We start from the raw sequence: 17,989 nt of genomic DNA, 5'->3' as shown, positions 1-17,989 counted from the left end.
GGTTTTTGTTTGTAACAATTATTTATTCTTAGTCTGGTATAATTTTCTAGCCTTCTCGAAGTAGTGCCACTTATTATTCAGATTCATTTGAGCAAATTTTGGTTTTTTACCCTATGGTGTTATAATAAGAGATTCTATTATTATAACAGTAGAAAATTCATGCAATAACCAAAATTTGCTCAAATTTCCCAAGGATGACAAAAAATGGCATTCCTGAATGTTCTAGAGTCTTTATTCAGTGAATTAACCATACATGATCAATTTCAATTTCAACTCCTGATTTACATGCAAACTCTGATCTTATATTTCAGCTCTTATTCTCCATATAAAGTTTTATATTATGCTTCCATGACCAGTAGCTTTGAGTGTGAGTTTTTGTTGCATGATAATAGGATTTGTGTGACTGATTGTCAATCGAAGTCGAGGCTCTGGTGCCTCACAAGATTTGGCAAAATTCCAATATGGAGGCCTTCTCTCAACCAATGCTGTCAGCTGATCCTTCAGAATATCGCCAAGAACTTGTCAAGCGTTGAAATATCCTGAGGAGAAACCAAAGTTTCTGCGATGTGAAAGTGGTCGTAAAGGACAAAGAACTTACCACTCACAAAGCTGTTCTGGCTGCAGCAAGCCTGTTCTTCCTTTCTCTTCTGACAAGCGACATGAGAGAAAGCAAAGAACATTTAATCAGAATAGAGCTTGAAGAAACAACGGCATCTGTTATGGAAGACGTTTTACAGTTCATTTACACTGGAAATGTTTCGGTTACGGAAGAAAACGCTCACAATTTGATGGCAACAGCAGAATATCTTCTCCTTCCAGGCCTGAAAACAGTGGTGGGCATTTATTTGATGGCAATTTTGACAACTGAGAACTGCATTTTCAATTATTATTTTGCCAATAAGTATCAGTGCGTAGAGCTGAGAGAAAAAGCCTGCGAGATGATCAATTCAGATTTTAGTGCTGTGATGGAAACAGATGATTTTCTGAGTCTTGACATAAAGTAAGTCATGGAATGGGTGTCCAGCGATGACATCACTGTCAAAGCTGAGGAAGAGGTTTTCAGGGGAATTGTTAAGTGGGTGTCCCACAACAGAAGTGAAAGAGAAGTTGAATTTCCTGCTTTATTACATCAAATCCGTCTGGCATCAATATAACATACATACATACATACTTTATTGACTTTCCCTTTAGAGGCTTTTCAAAGACAATACAATAATAATTTAAAACTACTTAAAAACTCTAAGATTCATTAAGATTAATTAACTAGAATTAGGAATCTATAAAATCCTTAATAAGTTTACGTTTAAGATAAAACTTAAAAGCAGATACTTTCTACTAAACAAACTGGTGAAGGAGGGGTGTTGCCGCTACTTCTTTAGTCCCCAATGAACTCGCATAACGACAACAAATTTGATTTTTACACTTTTTTAATAACCAAAGACACGTCCAAGTTTTACAAAATCAGTTCCACATGAGTCCGTCCGGGTGGTTACAAAGTTTTGCAAGCTACTTCATGTCATTGACACGAAACGTCACGATCAAAATAAAACAAAAATAAAATACTGTTCTTCGGCGGTAACATCCTCCCCCCGTGTTCGCCCGATTTAGTTGGTCGAACACTCTTCAAGGACGGCAAGTTTTGTCACAGGGTGTCTCATTACTCCAAACTTCGTTTTCACGTCTGCTGATCTTACAATACTGTCAAGTCCAGGAAAGACTTTTACGATCCTGCCAAGGGGCCAGAAACCTCTTGAAACTGCCCGATCAACCACTAACACCAAATCTCCGACCTTGACATTTACAGTAGGTTGAGTCCATTTCTTTCGAGTAATCAAACCAGGTAGGTACTCTCTTAATCAACGACTCCAAATATGATTTGCCACCACTTGTGCTTGTCGCCAACGTTTGCGACTTGACAACTCCTTGTCGTCAACGATACCGGGCGGTAAGTTGAGAGATCCTCTTCCAATGAGGAAATGATTCGGTGTCAGAGCTTCAAGGTCATCCACATCCCAGCTGACTTCAGTAAGCGGACGACTGTTCACAACCCATTCCACTTCAGCAAAGGCGGTAAGCAACACCTCATCAGTAAGAACTTGTTTCTGTAGAACAACATTAAGGGCTTTCTTGCATGATCGTACGAGGCGCTCCCATACACCTCCCATATGAGGTGCGGCAGGCGGGTTAAATACCCACTGAATTCCCTCTTGGCTCAACTCACTGCCGATCTTATGCTGATTCCAGCCATCGATGCATTCACGTAACTCACGGTCTGCTCCTACAAAGTTTGTTCCATTGTCGGAGTAAATCACAGTTGGTTTACCTCTTCGAGCCATAAACCGCCTAAGGCACATGATGAAGGAATCGGTTGACAAGTCAAATGCAACCTCCAAATGAACTGCTCTAGTCACCAAGCAAGTAAAGAGACAACCATATCTCTTCTCCTCTTTTCTAAAATGCTTCACTTTAAGAGGACCAAAGAAATCCACGCCAACTTTCGAGAATGGTGGTGCAACACTTAAGCGATCATATGGTAGACTTGCCATCAAGGGTGCTTCTGGTTTCGCTTTTCGCCTTCTGCAGTAAGAACACTGATGAAGGATCTTTCGCACTGTAGCACGACAGCGTAAGATCCAATACTGTTGTCTGAACTCATTTCGTACTTGGTCCACTCCTTCATGTTTCAATTTCTTGTGACAGTTCATGATGATGAGACGGGTCAACTCATGATCTGTCACGAGAAATTGAAACATGAAGGAGTGGACCAAGTACAAAATGAGTTCAGACAACAGTATTGGATCTTACGCTGTCGTGCTACAGTGCGAAAGATCCTTCATCAGTGTTCTTACTGCAGAAGGCGAAAAGCGAAACCAGAAGCACCCTTGATGGCAAGTCGACCATATGATCGCTTAAGTGTTGCACCACCATTCTCGAAAGTTGGCGTGGATTTCTTTGGTCCTCTTAAAGTGAAGCATCTTAGAAAAGAGGAGAAGAGATATGGTTGTCTCTTTACTTGCTTGGTGACTAGAGCAGTTCATTTGGAGGTTGCATTTGACTTGTCAACCGATTCCTTCATCATGTGCCTTAGGCGGTTTATGGCTCGAAGATGTAAACCAACTGTGATTTACTCCGACAATGGAACAAACTTTGTAGAAGCAGACCGTGAGTTACGTGAATGCATCGATGGCTGGAATCAGCATAAGATCGGCAGTGAGTTGAGCCAAGAGGGAATTCAGTGGGTATTTAACCTGCCTGCTACACCTCATATGGGAGGTGTATGGGAGCGCCTCGTACGATCATGCAAGAAAGCCCTTAATGTTGTTCTACAGAAACAAGTTCTTACTGATGAGGTGTTGCTTACCGCCTTTGCTGAAGTGGAATGGGTTGTGAACAGTCGTCCGCTTACTGAAGTCAGCTCGGATGTGGATGACCTTGAAGCTCTGACACCGAATCATTTCCTCATTGGAAGAGGATCTCTCAACTTACCGCCCGGTATCGTTGACGACAAGGAGTTGTCAAGTCGCAAACGTTGGCGACAAGCACAAGTGGTGGCAAATCATATTTGGAGTCGTTGATTAAGAGAGTACCTACCTGGTTTGATTACTCGAAAGAAATGGACTCAACCTACTGTAAATGTCAAGGTCGGAGATTTGGTGTTAGTGGTTGATCGGGCAGTTTCAAGAGGTTTCTGGCCCCTTGGCAGGATCGTAAAAGTCTTTCCTGGACTTGACAGTATTGTAAGATCAGCAGACGTGAAAACGAAGTTTGGAGTAATGAGACGCCCTGTGACAAAACTTGCCGTCCTTGAAGAGTGTTCGACCAACTAAATCGGGCGAACACGGGGGGAGGATGTTACCGCCGAAGAACAGTATTTTATTTTTGTTTTATTTTGATCGTGACGTTTCGTGTCAATGACATGAAGTAGCTTGCAAAACTTTGTAACCACCCGGACGGACTCATGTGGAACTGATTTTGTAAAACTTGGACGTGTCTTTGGTTATTAAAAAAGTGTAAAAATCAAATTTGTTGTCGTTATGCGAGTTCATTGGGGACTAAAGAAGTAGCGGCAACATTTTCTGTGGTGTGGCCATCTTTCTTGTAGCTCATCAAGTTTCACTTTCTTCTCTGGCACATTCAGGTGATCAACTACAAGAACTCCATTCACATCAAATTGGGTACCAAAGTCATTCAATCGGCTGACTTGTACATTAACACGTTTTGTCATAAGCTCAGATGTTTTCTGAATTCCATTTAAGACCACACTTTCCAAAGGACCATCCAAACCAAGTCTTCCAGCAACATCTACTAACAGCAAGCTGCAAGTGCTTCCTGTGTCCAGCATAGCATATGTGTTGAAATATCCCTTTGGACCATAGAGGGTTACTGGTACTACTTGTAACAGAACAGAGGTGTGACTGCTTCTGTGAGATGTGTTAGAATGTTCAGTAGACGAACCAACTTCGGCTTGTGCTACTGGGTTAATAGCAGACACTGCATCACTGCTTTCCACCGAAACATTTCTCAAGTTGTGCAACAGAGCATTGTGTGATCGCGTACACCCATTTACTCCACACTGTTTTTGATTTGAACAATTGCTAAGCCAATGTCGAGGACTGAGGCAACAAAAGCACAACTTATGTTTCTGTACTTCATTTAGGCGTTCTTCCACACTTAGAGCCTTAAACTTGGGACAAGAAGATAACTTGTGTTCCTGCCCATCACCCATAATGCAAGAGGACTTTGTTGGCCTGGGGCGAGGTGAAATGTTACTTGAGAAAGTGTTCTGTTTTTCAGTCATTCCATTTGATCCACCAGACCGAGGTTTCTTATGAGGTTGGAATGGAAACTTACTTGACATTTTTGGGTAACAACAATCATCATAAATATCTGCCTGACCTTTTAACCACACACTGAAGTCATCAAGACTAGGTCGTTCCAGTTTGGTAGCTTTGGTGTTGTCCTTCCATTTGATTTTGAGCTCCTGGGACAGTTTGTCAACGGCAAGGGAAACATTAGCTTCTGCTTTCAGATCACTTTCATATCCAAACTTCTTAAATGTCCACACAGTAGTTGACACAACATCTGACAGATTTCTCACTTCTTGAGGTTTGTCATTTTGTAATCGAGCTGTTTTTTTCAGTTTGTCAAGTGTGACTTTCACAACAAGGGAAGGTTTGCCAAATCTGGATTCCAGTTCTTTCAGTGCTTCATAGTAGGAATCTCCACTGTATCCATATCCTTCAATTGCAGACTTAGCTTTACCAATAACAGAGTTCTGAAGATGTTGCATTTTGCCATTAAGGGACAGATTAGCATCATGAACAATTGATTTAAACATTGAGGACCAATCAGACCAGTGTAAAGGGTCACCATCAAACTTACTTAGGCATAACTTTGGAAGAGAGTCACGAGTAGAATGACCACAAATGGTTGTTTTTCGGTTGTCCGTACTAGTTAAAGCTGGATGCTGTACTCCACTTTGTAAATCTCCAATCCACGAGTGATACAAAGGCAATGTTTCATTAGGTTTTTTCGTGCCCTGAGGTGCAATAAATGAAACAGCTGACTTTGGCTGTTGTAACAAAGGTGAAGGTGTAACAACTTTTGTAGGGTTGTCAGGTGGCAATGCAGTTCCATGATTTGCTCCAGTTCCTTGCAACAAACCAGGGAGTAGTGGAGGAATTATTGTTAACGGTTCATCAAGATTAGATGATGGAACAAATTTCAATGAATCATCCTCAAAATCAAGCAATCGATTAGACAAAGCTTCCGGATCATTAACTTCATTTTGTACCTTTTGTAACACTGCTGCTTCTGCTGCGAGGCGTGCAGCCTCGTCCTTGGCTTCCTGAGTCTTTCTTCTTTCTTCAGCCATGAATTTTAGCCTTTGAGCTTCATCTTGGACAAGTTCAAGTTTCCTTTTAACCTCCAGTTGTTTTTCGAACTCCTCTCTTCTTCGCTGTTCCTCCAAGGCAAGTTGTTTTGCTTTAATTTCTGCTGAAGTAATTTTGGCGCGAATTTCGGCCGCTTGGGAGACATTTCTTGTCGAAGAAGTTTTCCATGATTTCACCGAGCTTAATCCGCTAGAACTTTCCTCTGCCCGCTCGTCAAGATGTGCGTTGGCCTGAAGTTTAGCGTCTTCGACTCTATCGAGTTGTTCTTCATACCAATCTATTGCGGCTTCGTGCTCGTTCTCTGGGATCACTGAGACGAGTTCATCATTGAGACCTTTCGCTTCGTTCAGATATTCCTGCAAGTTGTTGACATATCCACGTATAATCGCTTTTCGACCATACTGTTCGATGGTGGACTCTAATTTCTTCAACGTGTTCGTGATCCTTCTTTTGACGGCTGCCCGTTTGTTTTTTAAAGTAACAATGTTAGTACTCACAGTACGAGCTGAATCCAAATGGCCAAGATGGCGACCGCCATCAGTCGATTCCATACCAAATTCCAAAATCTTCGCCACACCAAATTCCAAATTCTTCGATTCGCTCGTTCTAATCCGGCTCGAAGGACCAGAAAATGTTGCCGCTACTTCTTTAGTCCCCAATGAACTCGCATAACGACAACAAATTTGATTTTTACACTTTTTTAATAACCAAAGACACGTCCAAGTTTTACAAAATCAGTTCCACGTGAGTCGTCCGGGTGGTTACAAAGTTTTGCAAGCTACTTCATGTCATTGACACGAAACGTCACGATCAAAATAAAACAAAAATAAAATACTGTTCTTCGGCGGTAACAAGGGGCTTGTTGCTAAGAACACTGAAGCATGCCTGAATTTTGTGTTATTAGATGCTATGAGATTAACAGTAAGTGGTACTGGTGAACAGGTTGCACAGCAACCAAGGAAATGCCTGGAGATACACAAAGATACAATCTTTGTTTGTGGAGGGTGTAGATCTTTGTGTTACTTTCCAGAACAAAATGTGTGGTACAAGTTGTCAGACATGCTTTTTCAGCATGATCATAGAAGCAATCCGAGCCAATGCAGGGGTAAAATTTACACCCCCTGTCAGGGACCAGATCAGCTAGGTGGGTCTAGTTTAATGGAATGCTACACACCTTCTACCAACTCTTGGGCTGCATTTCGAGTTTCAAAAGCACTTACTAGGACTGCAGTTTTAAAGGGACACTAATTGTATACAACTGGAGGAAGATTGAGCAGTATTGAGATATACAGATACAATCCTGAAGAGGACTACTGTAGCCAACTGAAGAAGCCACACACTAATCTTTTTGGCAGTTGTGTTGTGACTGATGAGCAATATATTTACCTAATAGGTGGAAAATTAGGCTCTATATTTGGAGGTACACCCTTCTCAACAACATACAGACTTGATCCTAGTGCTGATGATCACGAGTGGGAAGAAGTTGCAGCTATCAATCAAGCTAGATACAATACCTTTGGTGCTGCCATGAATGGCAAGGTGTACATCGGAGGTGGATGTCTGGGCCAAGAAGCACTCAACACATGTGAGGTTTACAATCCTCTATTAACCGATGAATGGCAGCTGATGCCAAGTCTCAAGGTACCTCGGATGTCAGCAAGCATGGTGTGCCATGAAGGTAGGCTGTATGTTTTGGGAAGTTTCACTCAGATACCCTCCACTGGCAGATTGTCACAGTTATTATCAGTTGAAATATTTGATTCTGAACAAAATGGATGGAAAGAGAAATCAGTAATATACCAGTTGATCGCTTTGAAACAAGTGAGGAAGAGAAGAAGAATATATTTAAAGCTTGTTCTGCAAGACTCTTCAAAGGAGTGATTGACAAACTAGAGCCATTGAATACATAGCCATCTCTCTTATAGCAGTGTTAAGCTGGCGTCATTTTCAGGTGCATAATTTGAATGAAAAGCACCATATCTTTAATTTATAGAAGCTACATGAAACGTACATCTTGTGGCATAATATTTTTTCAATTTATATTTCTAGTTTGTACTTAAGACTGTGATCGATGTTTTGAGCGCTACCGATCCTTGCAAGAATTTTAGCGATTGATTTTTAGCACTATCGTTTAGAGTTTATCAATGTCGTTTAGGGCAACAGCAGTCTAGTGATCAATGTTTAGCACTAACAATCAATTGACCATTTCAACAATGATGGCAACTGAAGCATTTATCACTTACAATTTGTTGTCAGCACTCAGATGATGGAAGTTTAACTCTTGACTAGCAATTTCTATTTTTGGCACAAATCACTCCCCATACAAACTTCCTTTAATGTTGGGTAGAGCAGCCAGAAGGGAAGGGGATGGAAGTCATTTTGTGTTTCTGAAATGAGTATTTTTTCAAAGTTTTGGTGTAGAATCATTCATCAGATGACATTTACACTCTTAAACACATTGCTGACTCAGGACATGTTTCAAGTAACATGCCAATCATGAAAATCCGGTTTTTGACTAGTACATTTCCAAACACTGAGAAGAAAGTTCAAAGTAACTCCACAATGTGCAGTGGAGTATTTTTGACGAACTTTGAGGTATTTGGAAATGTGGTAAAAAATGGTCACAAGTGTTAAATGATACATCTTGTCAATCAAACCTTAATGAAGCCAGGGAGAAAACAGGGAAATGAAATCGCAAAAATCTAATGCTGGTTAAAGATCATATATCCAAGAAGCAAAGAAAAGCAATTTTTAGCCTTCACCCTTGGACAAGGTATAACTATGTACCAGCCCAAAAGTAATTCTTCTTGCTAGCTCCAAAGTGTTCATCCCTTGACAGTTCTTCTATTATTTGAATTTCCTCAAAACGTTTTCCAAGAAACTTCACTTCCCCGTCAGGGAAAGTGAATGACAGAATCCACCAGCTCAACTGAAAAATCCACTAGATTCTCTTGAGGCTATCGAACATGACTTTCTTTGCATGTCTGATATCCAAACACCATCTTGGTCATGATTTCCTTTGCTTCAAGTTGATGGAGTAATAATGAGTCTACAAAGTACAACTTTGACATTTTTCAGCCTAATCTGCATGCTATTTCGTGTAGCAAAATATCTTCTGAGGAGACTAAAAGAAATGGTTATAATTATACAAAAAATTAATAAGAGTACAACAATATGGCATAAAAGAACGTCTGTGAAGTTTGATTAGATTTTGAGCCCCATTTGTATTATGTGGCAGAAGTGCTTAGTATGACCTTGTCAGTCTAATATTGACATAATTTGGTGTCTAAACCAATAAAAACTATAATTATTCATTTCAATTGTTACTAAATTTTGTAGATCATTGCATCAACAGAAAGAAAAATGTGACATACCCATTATGGTATATCTTCTAATAAAATAAGTTGTAATGAAAAGAACAAAATATAACATCTGCTGAGTGCTATTATAACTTATTGACATACTCCGTGCACTGCCATTCATATTTACCAAATTTTCTGTTTCAAAACATTTCTCTTAATAGCCTTATGTCTGAAACCAAGTTGTGCCACTGTCATGTTTAAGTTAACCCAAATGAAGTTAGTTTGAGATGAATACTTCTCAATAAGGAACAATACTGTCACTTCACATCCTGCTGTTACCTGCAAGGTTGTAGTGTTTGGTAATAATTATTTATTCTTCGCCAGCTGATACAATTTTCTAGCCTTCTCGAATTAGTACAATCGTTCAGATTCATTTGAGCAAATTTTGGTTATTTACCCTACGGCGTTGCAATGTAACACCCTATGGTGTCATAATATAACACCATGGGTAATAATTATTATTCGTGCAACATAATAATCAAAATTCGCTCAAATCTCGTGTAAACACCCCAGGATGACAAGAAATGGCATTGCTGAGTGTTCTAAATCCTTATTTCGTAAATTAACCATACATTGATCGATTTCAATTTCATCTCCTGATCTACATACAAACTCTGATCTTATATTTCAGCTCCTATTCTCCATCGTAAGGCTGTTATAGCTGGGAAGCGGGCTGTGGGAGTGGGCCCCCACAGCCTCTCGAAGTGCTTCCCACGGTGTGCGTCTCAAAGAGCCTCTGACAGCCAAAGTCCAACTCCTGTCCTCCTTGCGGCGAAACCGGCACCACTGACAGGAGAAGAGGCGAAGGCGAGTCACTGGCGCCTTAAAACCAGTTGCCCGGGGTAGATGGGGCTCTTTAGCCGCGGTGAAGGCAGCCCATCTAGGGGAGGGAAAACCCTGATTCCAAACCTCCGCTGCCTTGCGGCTATACCTGATCACAGGAAAGGCTTCAGGAGTCAACCTCGAAGATAAATCTGGAGTGGAGACCCTAAGGCGGACGGCAGATGCACAGCACTACCTTCCGGCAGCTCCTGCAGTGAAACTGGCCCCAAATCGTATTGGTTCATCCTTTCCTTTGGACTCAGCCAGTGGAACCGAGAGGGGGAGACTGACATGTGGGCAGCCCAGTGTCTCCATATAATCCCGCCCAGGCCTTCAGCGCAAACTGGAGAGGACACTTCAGCGGTTTCGCAAGATTCCGGTACAACACGGGATGAGACAGTTTACCGGTTCTAAGCTTCCGACCGATTGGCGTAGGTTGGAGCGCCAGGGGTCTCTTCCGACGGTGGGAGAAGCCCTCGTAGCTTCAATGGGCAGCTACCGCCCGCCTTAAGCTGGGCAGCCCCCAGCCAGTAAGGTGCTGCCCCGCCATGGCTGGCCTGCTCTACTGGGTGCGTAGGGCTTAGGGGACCTCCCCGACAAGTGAGTCACAACTTCGCACCAGGCAGTCACAAAAGAAAAACAACAACAAAGACTCCAGCTCTTCGAATCGCAAGCTGGAACGTTCGCACCATGTGCCCCGGACTCTCTGCTGACCTTCAGCAGATGGACGATTCCCGCAAGACCGCCATCATCAACAAGGAGCTGACACGACTTAACATCGACGTTGCCTGTCTCCAGGAGACTCGGCTGGCCAATAGTGGTTCTCTTAGAGAATCAGACTACACCTTCTTTTGGCAAGGCTTGTCTCAGGGCGAGCCGAGGCAGCATGGTGTAGGTTTTGCTGTGAGGAACTCACTGCTTCCCACTACAGAAAAGCCGACTGGAGGCAGTGAAAGATTCCTCGCCCTCCGCATGAAGACATCGACTGGCTCTGTCAACTTCCTGTCTGTTTACGCTCCGACCCTCACGTCCAGCCCAGAGGCCAAAGATCAGTTTTACGAGGCCCTGGAGGAGACAGTGTCCCAAATCCCCTGCTCTGAAAGCCTATACCTGCTAGGCGACTTCAATGCACACGTTGGATCCGACTGGCAAGCATGGCCCACCTGTCTCGGCCACTTCGGTGTTGGCAAGTTGAATGAGAACGGTCAGGGACTGTTGGAACTCTGCTGCCACCATGGCCTCTGCATCACCAACAGCTACTTCACGTGCAAGGAGCTGCACAAAGTGTCTTGGAGACATCCCTGGTCCCGCCACTGGCACCAGCTAGACCTCGTCATCACCAGGAGAGCGGACCTCAGCAGCGTCCTTCACACGCGAAGCTACCACAGCGCAGACTGTGACTCGGATCACTCCCTTGTTGGCAGCAAGATCAGGCTGAAGCCGTGTAAGATCCATCATGCCAAGTCTAAGGGTCGCCCTCGCATCAACACCTGCGCTACTGCCAAACCAGCCTAGGCTCAGAGCTTCGCCGAGACCCTTCAGAAGAAGCTTGCTGACCAGCCTACAACCGAAGACATGGACACCAAATGGTCTCACCTCTGCGACGCTATTTACGACTCGGCCATGTCCGCTTTCGGGAGAAAAGAGTGCAAGAATGCTGACTGGTTCGAGGCGCATTGGGATGAAATGCAGCCAGTCACGGAAGCCAAAAGGATAGCCCTGCTGGCATACAAGCAGAACTCTTGCCATAGCACACGCGACGCCCTCAGAGTAGCTAAGAGCAAAGCCCAGCAGACCGCCCGCCGCTGTGCTAACATGTACTGGCAGAACCTGTGCGCCAAGATCCAGACAGCCACCGACTGTGGCTACGCCAAAGGGATGTACGAGGGGATGAAGACGGCCACCGGCCCCATGAGCGTGAAAACAGCACCGCTCAAAGCAAAGTCTGGCAAAGTCATCACCAACCAGAGTAAGCAGCTGCAGCGTTGGGTCGAGCACTATCTCGAGCTCTACTCGACCCAGAACATCGTGACAGACGCTGCCCTTGATGCCTTGCCCGGACTTCCAGCCATGGAGGAGCTAGACGAGATGCCCACACTAGAAGAGCTCAGCAAAGCCATTGACAACCTCGCCTGTGGCAAGGTGCCAGGGTTGGACAGCATACCAGCAGAAGTCCTAAAGCATGGCAAATCTTCCATCCTCCAGCCGCTTCACGAGCTCCTCTGCCATTGCTGGGAGAAAGGACACATCCCACAAGACATGAGAGATGCTAGTATAGTCACCCTTTACAAAAACAAGGGTGACCGAAGCGATTGCAATAACTATCGCGGCATTTCACTCCTCAGCATTGTAGGCAAAGTCTTTGCACGTGTCGCACTGGGTCGCCTACAGAGTCTTGCTTTGCGAGTTTATCCAGAGTCCCAGTGTGGCTTCAGAGCCGGCAGATCCACAGTAGATATGGTCTTCTCCCTCCGCCAGCTGCAGGAGAAGTGTCGTGAGCAGCAGCAACCATTGTTCCTCGCTTTTGTGGACCTGACAAAAGCCTTCGACCTGGTCAGTCGTAGTGGGCTCTTCCAAATCCTTCAGAAGATCAGCTGCCCACCAAAACTCCTCGCCCTCATCACCGCCTTCCACAAGGACATGCAGAGCACCGTCTGCTTTGATGAAGCCACCTCGGATGCCTTCCCAGTCAGCAGTGGAGTAAAGCAGGGCTGCGTTTTGGCGCCAACCCTGTTCGGGATTTTCTTCTCGATGTTACTCCACTACGCCTTTGCCGATTGCTCGGAGGGTGTATACATTCGGACGAGGTCAGATGACAAGCTTTTCAACATTGCCAGGCTCCGCGCCAAAGCCAAGACCCTTAAAGTGCTCATACGCGAGCTGTTGTTCGCGGATGATGCTGCCCTGGCATCCTACTGCGAGGCAGGCCTTCAACGCTTGGTTGATAAGCTGTCTCACGCCTGCAAGGAGTTCGGCCTTACCATCAGTCTAAAGAAGACAAACATCCTAGCCCAAGATGCAGAGACACCTCCCGTCATTACCATCAACAACACTGAACTGGAGGTCGTGGACTCTTTCACTTACCTAGGGTCAACAGTGTCAAGCAAGGCGTCGCTAGATGTCGAGATCAGTTCAAGGATCGCCAAGGCAGCCGGTGTTATGGCCAAACTCAACAAGAGAGTGTGGATTAACGACCTGTTGAGCGAGAGGACCAAGCTGCAAGTCTACCGATCTTGTGTCCTTTCCACTCTCCTTTACGGAAGCGAGTCGTGGCCCACATACGCCAGACAAGAGAAGCGGCTCAACAGGTTCCACCTCCGCTGCCTTCGGCGTCTCCTTCAGATCAAATGGCAGGACAGAGTCTCCAACACCAATGTTCTTCAACGAGCCGACATGCCGAGCATCCCTACACTACTCATCCAAAGACGCCTACGGTGGCTCGGTCATGTTCACCGTATGGAACCCGATCGCTTGCCAAGGCAAGTCCTCTACGGGGAACTGTGGGAGGGCGCCCGACGCGTGGGCCGACCTCTCCTTCGCTTTAAGGATGTTTGCAAGCGTGACCTGCGACTCGCTGAATTCAATCCCAATACCTGGGAGGTCCTCGCGCAAGACCGCGCCGCCTGACGTCACGGTGTGAAGGAGGGGGCACTCAGGGCCGAGGCGACAATCAAGCGGGCGGCGAGAAAGGAACGACAAGTATCAGTCCGTGAGGCCACAAACTACATCTGTACCAGCTGCAACAAAGACCGCCACTCAAGAATCGGGCTTTTGAGTCACTTAAGAGCCTGTCGACAGTGATGCGCTGACCATCGCCTCTCCGAGACGAGGATGCCATATATATATATATATTCTCCATGTAAACTCTTATATTACGATTGCGTGACCAGTAGCTTTTAGCGTTAGTTTTTGTCGTGTGATAATAGGATTCGCGTGACTGATTGTCAATCGAAGTCGAGGCTCTGGTGCTTCACAAGATTCAACAAAATTCCAATATGGAGGCCCTCTCTGAACCCATGGTCTCAGCAGATCCTTCTGACTGTCGCCAAGAACTTGTCGGGCCATTAGATATCCTAAGAAGAAACCAAAGTTTCTGTGATGTGAAAGTGGTAGTGAAAGGCAAAGAACTTATCGCTCACAAAGCTGTCTTAGCTGCAGCAAGCCCGTTCTTCCTTTCACTTCTGATTAGCGACATGAGAGAAAGCAAAGAACATTTAATCAGAATAGAGCTTGAAGAAGCAACGGCGTCTGTTATGGAAGACGTGTTACAGTACGTTTACATTGGAAATATTTCGGTTACTGAAGAAAACGCTCACAATTTGATGGCAACAGCAGATTATCTTCTTCTTCCAGGCCTGAAAACAATTGTGGGCAGGTATTTGATGGAGGTTTTGAGAACTGAAAACTGTGTTTTCAACTATTATTTTGCCGATAAGTATCAGTGTGTAGAGTTGAGAGAAAAAGCTTGCCAAATGATCAATTCAGATTTCAGTGCTGTGATGGAAACAGATGATTTTCTGAGTCTTGACATAAAGCAAGTCATGGAATGGGTGTCCAGCGATGACATCACTGTCAAAGCTGAAGAAGAGGTTTTCAGGGGAATTGTTAAGTGGGTGTCTCACAACAGGAGCGAAAGAGAAGTTGAATTTCCTGTTTTACTGCGCCAAATCCGTCTGGTGTCAATACCACATGACTTTCTACTAAACAAACTGGTGAAGGAGGAACTTGTTGCTAAAAACACTGAATCATGCCTGAATTTTGTGTTATTAGATGCTATGAGATTAACAGTAAGTGGTACTGATGAACAGGTTGCACAGCAACCAAGGAAATGCCTGGAGATGCACACAGAGGCAATCTTTGTTTGTGGAGGGTGCAGATCTTTGTGTTACTTTCCAGAACAAAATGTGTGGTACAAGTTGTCAGACATGCTTTTTCAGCATGATCATAGAAACAATCCCAGCCAATGCAGGGGTAAAATTTACATCCCCTGTCGGGGGTCAGATCAGCTTGGTGGGTCTAATTTAATGGAATACTACACACCTTCTGCCAACTCTTGGGGTGCTTTTCAAGTTTCAAAAGCATTTACTAGGACTGCAGTTTTGAAGGGCCTATTGTATGCAACTGAGGAAAGATTGGACAGTATTGAGATATACAGATATGATCCTGAAAAGGGCTGCTGTAGCCAACTGAAGAAGCCACACACTAATCTTTTTGACAGTTGTGTTGTGACTGATGAGCAGTATATTTACCTAATTGGTGGTTCAACAAATTATTTGTTTGTTACACCTGTATCAACAACATACCGATTTGATCCTAGTGCTGATGATCATGAGTGGGAAGAAGTTGCACCTATCAATCAAGCTAGATACAATGCCTTTGGTGCTGCCATGAATGGCAAGGTGTACATAGCAGGTGGATGTCAGGGCCAAAATGCACTCAACACATGTGAGGTTTACAATCCTCTAACCAATGAATGGGTGCTGATGCCAAGTCTCAAGGTACGTAGGATGTCAGCAAGCATGGTGTGCCATGAAGGAAGGCTGTATGTTTTGGGAGGTGTCAACAACTCATCACGGGTATTATCAGTTGAAATATTTAATTCTGAGCAAAGTAAATGGAAACAGAAATCAGTTATACCAGTAGGTCACTTTGAAACGAGTGAGGAAGAGAAGCAGAGTAAAAGATTTAAAGCTTGTTCTGCAAGACTTTGCAAAGTAGTGATTGACAAACTTGAGCCATTGAAAAAGTAGCCATCTATCTGGTAGCAGTGTGAGGCTTGCATTATTTTCAGGGGCATAATTTTAATGTAAAGCTCCTTATCTTTAATTTATAGAAGCTGCATGAATGGCACATGTTGTGGCATAATTGTTTTGTTTTGTTTTGTTTTTTATTTATTTTTCTAGTTTGTAAGTAAGACTGTGATTGATGTTTAGGACTATCGATCTTCCTAAGAACACTAGTGATTGACATTCAGCACTAGGTATTCAATGAACGGCAGTCTCAAGGTACTGCGGATGTCAGCAAGCATGGTGTGCCATGAAGGAAGGCTGTATGTTTTGGGAGGTGTTAACAACTCATCATGGATATGATCAGTTGAAATATTTGAGTCTGAGGAAAACAAGTGGAAAGCTGTATCAGTAATACCAGTTGATCGCTTTGAAACAAGTGAAGAGAAGCAGAAGAATATATTTAAAGCTTGTTTAGCAATACTCTGCAGAGTGGGTGAGAGACTTGAGCCATTGTGAACATCACATTTATTTTATTATCTTTAATTTTGTAGTTCTAAGCTGATTCAGAAATGACCCTTCTGGCAGTATTTTTACCTGAATTTTTTTCCTGGTTTGTAATTCCCAAACCAAATCAATTTTCTTTGTTCATGGCCCACTTTTTGGTTTACACATTTATATTCAAGTAATTTATCAGTGGTATTTTTATACTTTATCAAACCTACTACAGTCGAACCTTCCGTTCAAGCCTAGGTGGTGGCTTATGGGAGGTGGTCACTTTATACAAGAGCTTAGACCATATTGGGTCAACATTTTACCTCATTAGCATATAGTAATTGCAGAGACTTACCCCATGTTTTAAATGTTTTATTCATGCAAAAAGACAATTTCAAGAAAAATCCTGTACTTTCCATTGAGAAGTTCTCATCTCTTGTACTACCCAGGGATACAATTTGGGTATAATACTTTATTATTCAATTTCCGCACTATTATCTGTCAAGTGGTCACTTACGGGAGGTGAAAAAACAAAAGAAAATTTCAAACTTTTAGCTCTAAAAGTGGTTGTGGTCGCTTTCGAGAGGAAGTCGCTTACAAGAGGTTGCAAATGTAGTGATTTGACTTAAAAACTTTTGGTATTTTGGAAAACTGGTCACTGAGGAGAGGTGGTCTCTTACAAGAGGTGGTTGCAACCAGAAGTTTGACTGTAGCATTATTTTACTTCAGTGCCTACAAACCCTCTCAATTGTAATGCAGACAGCGGACAGTACAAACTGTTATCGTTTTTTTCATTTGGAATAATTTACTAGAAAGCTGAATTCACAAGAGAACTGGGCCCAAGATTGACCTTGCCCAGATGTGGCAGCTAAGTGAACAAGTCAACAGAAGTGGACAGAAGCTTTAATATCTTCTGTTAATTTCTTTTCCTGAGATACAAAACTTATAAAACGTTTATGAATCAATGTTATTTAGACTCAAGTTCTCTTAATTGATTGAAAGGTAATTATGCCCAGCAGAAGAAAGGTGTATAAAACATTTACCATGGCAGCTCTTTAATGTTGGGGGAATGAGTGGCAGGGGTGGGGAGGGGTGTTCGACTCTTTGTAGTTGCTTTCCAAGTTTTTGAATAAAATCATTCATCAGATAATAATCTTGGAAACAACTCTCAAACCACTCAGTTGTTGACCAAAAACATGCTTCAAGAACAACTCTGGCACTCTTCAGCTGAATGTTCATGTTGTTTTGTGGAGCAAAAATTCTCAGAGAGATAGAACAATAGTTTATTAAGGACAAAAAAAATTTTTTTTTAATTGAATAGGAGTAGAATAGCATAATGTAATTAAATAATTAAATGTGAAGTTTCATTAGATTCTGAGCTCCAAGTACTCACAGTGTACAATGGTCTACTCTTTCTAATATTGACTAATACTGACAAAACTAAAAACAGCAATAATCATTTGATATTGTTGAATTTGTTAGTAGAAAAACAAAAGAAATGTGGCATTAGATAAATTGTATCTCCATCAAGAATGTGTATTATCAAGTTGTAATAATAAGAACAAATATAACATCTGTCTGCTATTTTGGACTTTGCTGTGGCACCACTCTTCAAATTGTCTGTTTTGAAAAAATTATCATACTTAAACATTATGTCTGAAACCAAGTTGTGCCAATCCATGCTAAAGGT

At 43.1% G+C, this 17,989-nt stretch overlaps 4 protein-coding genes and 2 pseudogenes across 4 annotated transcripts; 5 read left to right on the top strand and 1 right to left on the bottom strand.

Moving 5' to 3' along the window:
* Window positions 1–461: 461 nt before the first annotated feature.
* On the top strand, window positions 462–1,560 carry LOC149110300 (kelch-like protein 3; annotated as a pseudogene).
* A 296-nt stretch (window positions 1,561–1,856) lies between these two features.
* On the bottom strand, window positions 1,857–2,705 carry LOC149110299 (uncharacterized). Its single transcript, XM_089292269.1, has one exon. It carries the CDS (start codon window positions 2,703–2,705, stop codon window positions 1,857–1,859), a length of 849 nt encoding a protein of 282 aa, XP_089148395.1.
* Window positions 2,706–2,726: 21 nt separating this feature from the next.
* On the top strand, window positions 2,727–3,575 carry LOC149110298 (uncharacterized). Its single transcript, XM_089292268.1, has one exon. The coding sequence runs from the start codon at window positions 2,727–2,729 to the stop codon at window positions 3,573–3,575; it is 849 nt and encodes a 282-aa protein (XP_089148394.1).
* A 3,185-nt stretch (window positions 3,576–6,760) lies between these two features.
* LOC149110297 (kelch-like protein 15) lies at window positions 6,761–9,345 on the top strand (annotated as a pseudogene).
* Window positions 7,489–11,593, top strand: LOC149110296 (protein CFDP2-like). The gene is made up of 2 exons (XM_089291693.1): window positions 7,489–7,572; window positions 9,888–11,593. Exon 2 carries the CDS (start codon window positions 10,769–10,771, stop codon window positions 11,591–11,593), a length of 825 nt encoding a protein of 274 aa, XP_089147819.1. The 5' UTR covers window positions 7,489–7,572; window positions 9,888–10,768.
* Window positions 9,462–17,883, top strand: LOC149110295 (kelch-like protein 25). The gene is made up of 2 exons (XM_089291675.1): window positions 9,462–9,542; window positions 14,005–17,883. The coding sequence occupies exon 2, from the start codon at window positions 14,074–14,076 to the stop codon at window positions 15,826–15,828; it is 1,755 nt and encodes a 584-aa protein (XP_089147801.1). The 5' UTR covers window positions 9,462–9,542; window positions 14,005–14,073; the 3' UTR covers window positions 15,829–17,883.
* The last annotated feature ends 106 nt before the right edge of the window (window positions 17,884–17,989 follow it).

The sequence above is a fragment of the Orbicella faveolata genome, unplaced genomic scaffold, assembly GCF_042242905.1.
Source record: "Orbicella faveolata isolate gen_17 unplaced genomic scaffold, um_ofav_v1 contig_24, whole genome shotgun sequence".
NCBI lineage: Eukaryota > Metazoa > Cnidaria > Anthozoa > Scleractinia > Merulinidae > Orbicella > Orbicella faveolata.
Note: the sequence above shows the minus strand (reverse complement) of the source record. Positions and strands in the feature narration are given on the sequence as shown.

Bases quoted from the DNA above. Each gene is read 5' to 3' on its own strand.
- LOC149110299 (XM_089292269.1), bottom strand. From the start codon at position 2,705: ATGAACTGTCACAAGAAATTGAAACATGAAGGAGTGGACCAAGTACGA.
- LOC149110298 (XM_089292268.1), top strand. From the start codon at position 2,727: ATGATCTGTCACGAGAAATTGAAACATGAAGGAGTGGACCAAGTACAA.
- LOC149110296 (XM_089291693.1), top strand. From the start codon at position 10,769: ATGTGCCCCGGACTCTCTGCTGACCTTCAGCAGATGGACGATTCCCGC.
- LOC149110295 (XM_089291675.1), top strand. From the start codon at position 14,074: ATGGAGGCCCTCTCTGAACCCATGGTCTCAGCAGATCCTTCTGACTGT.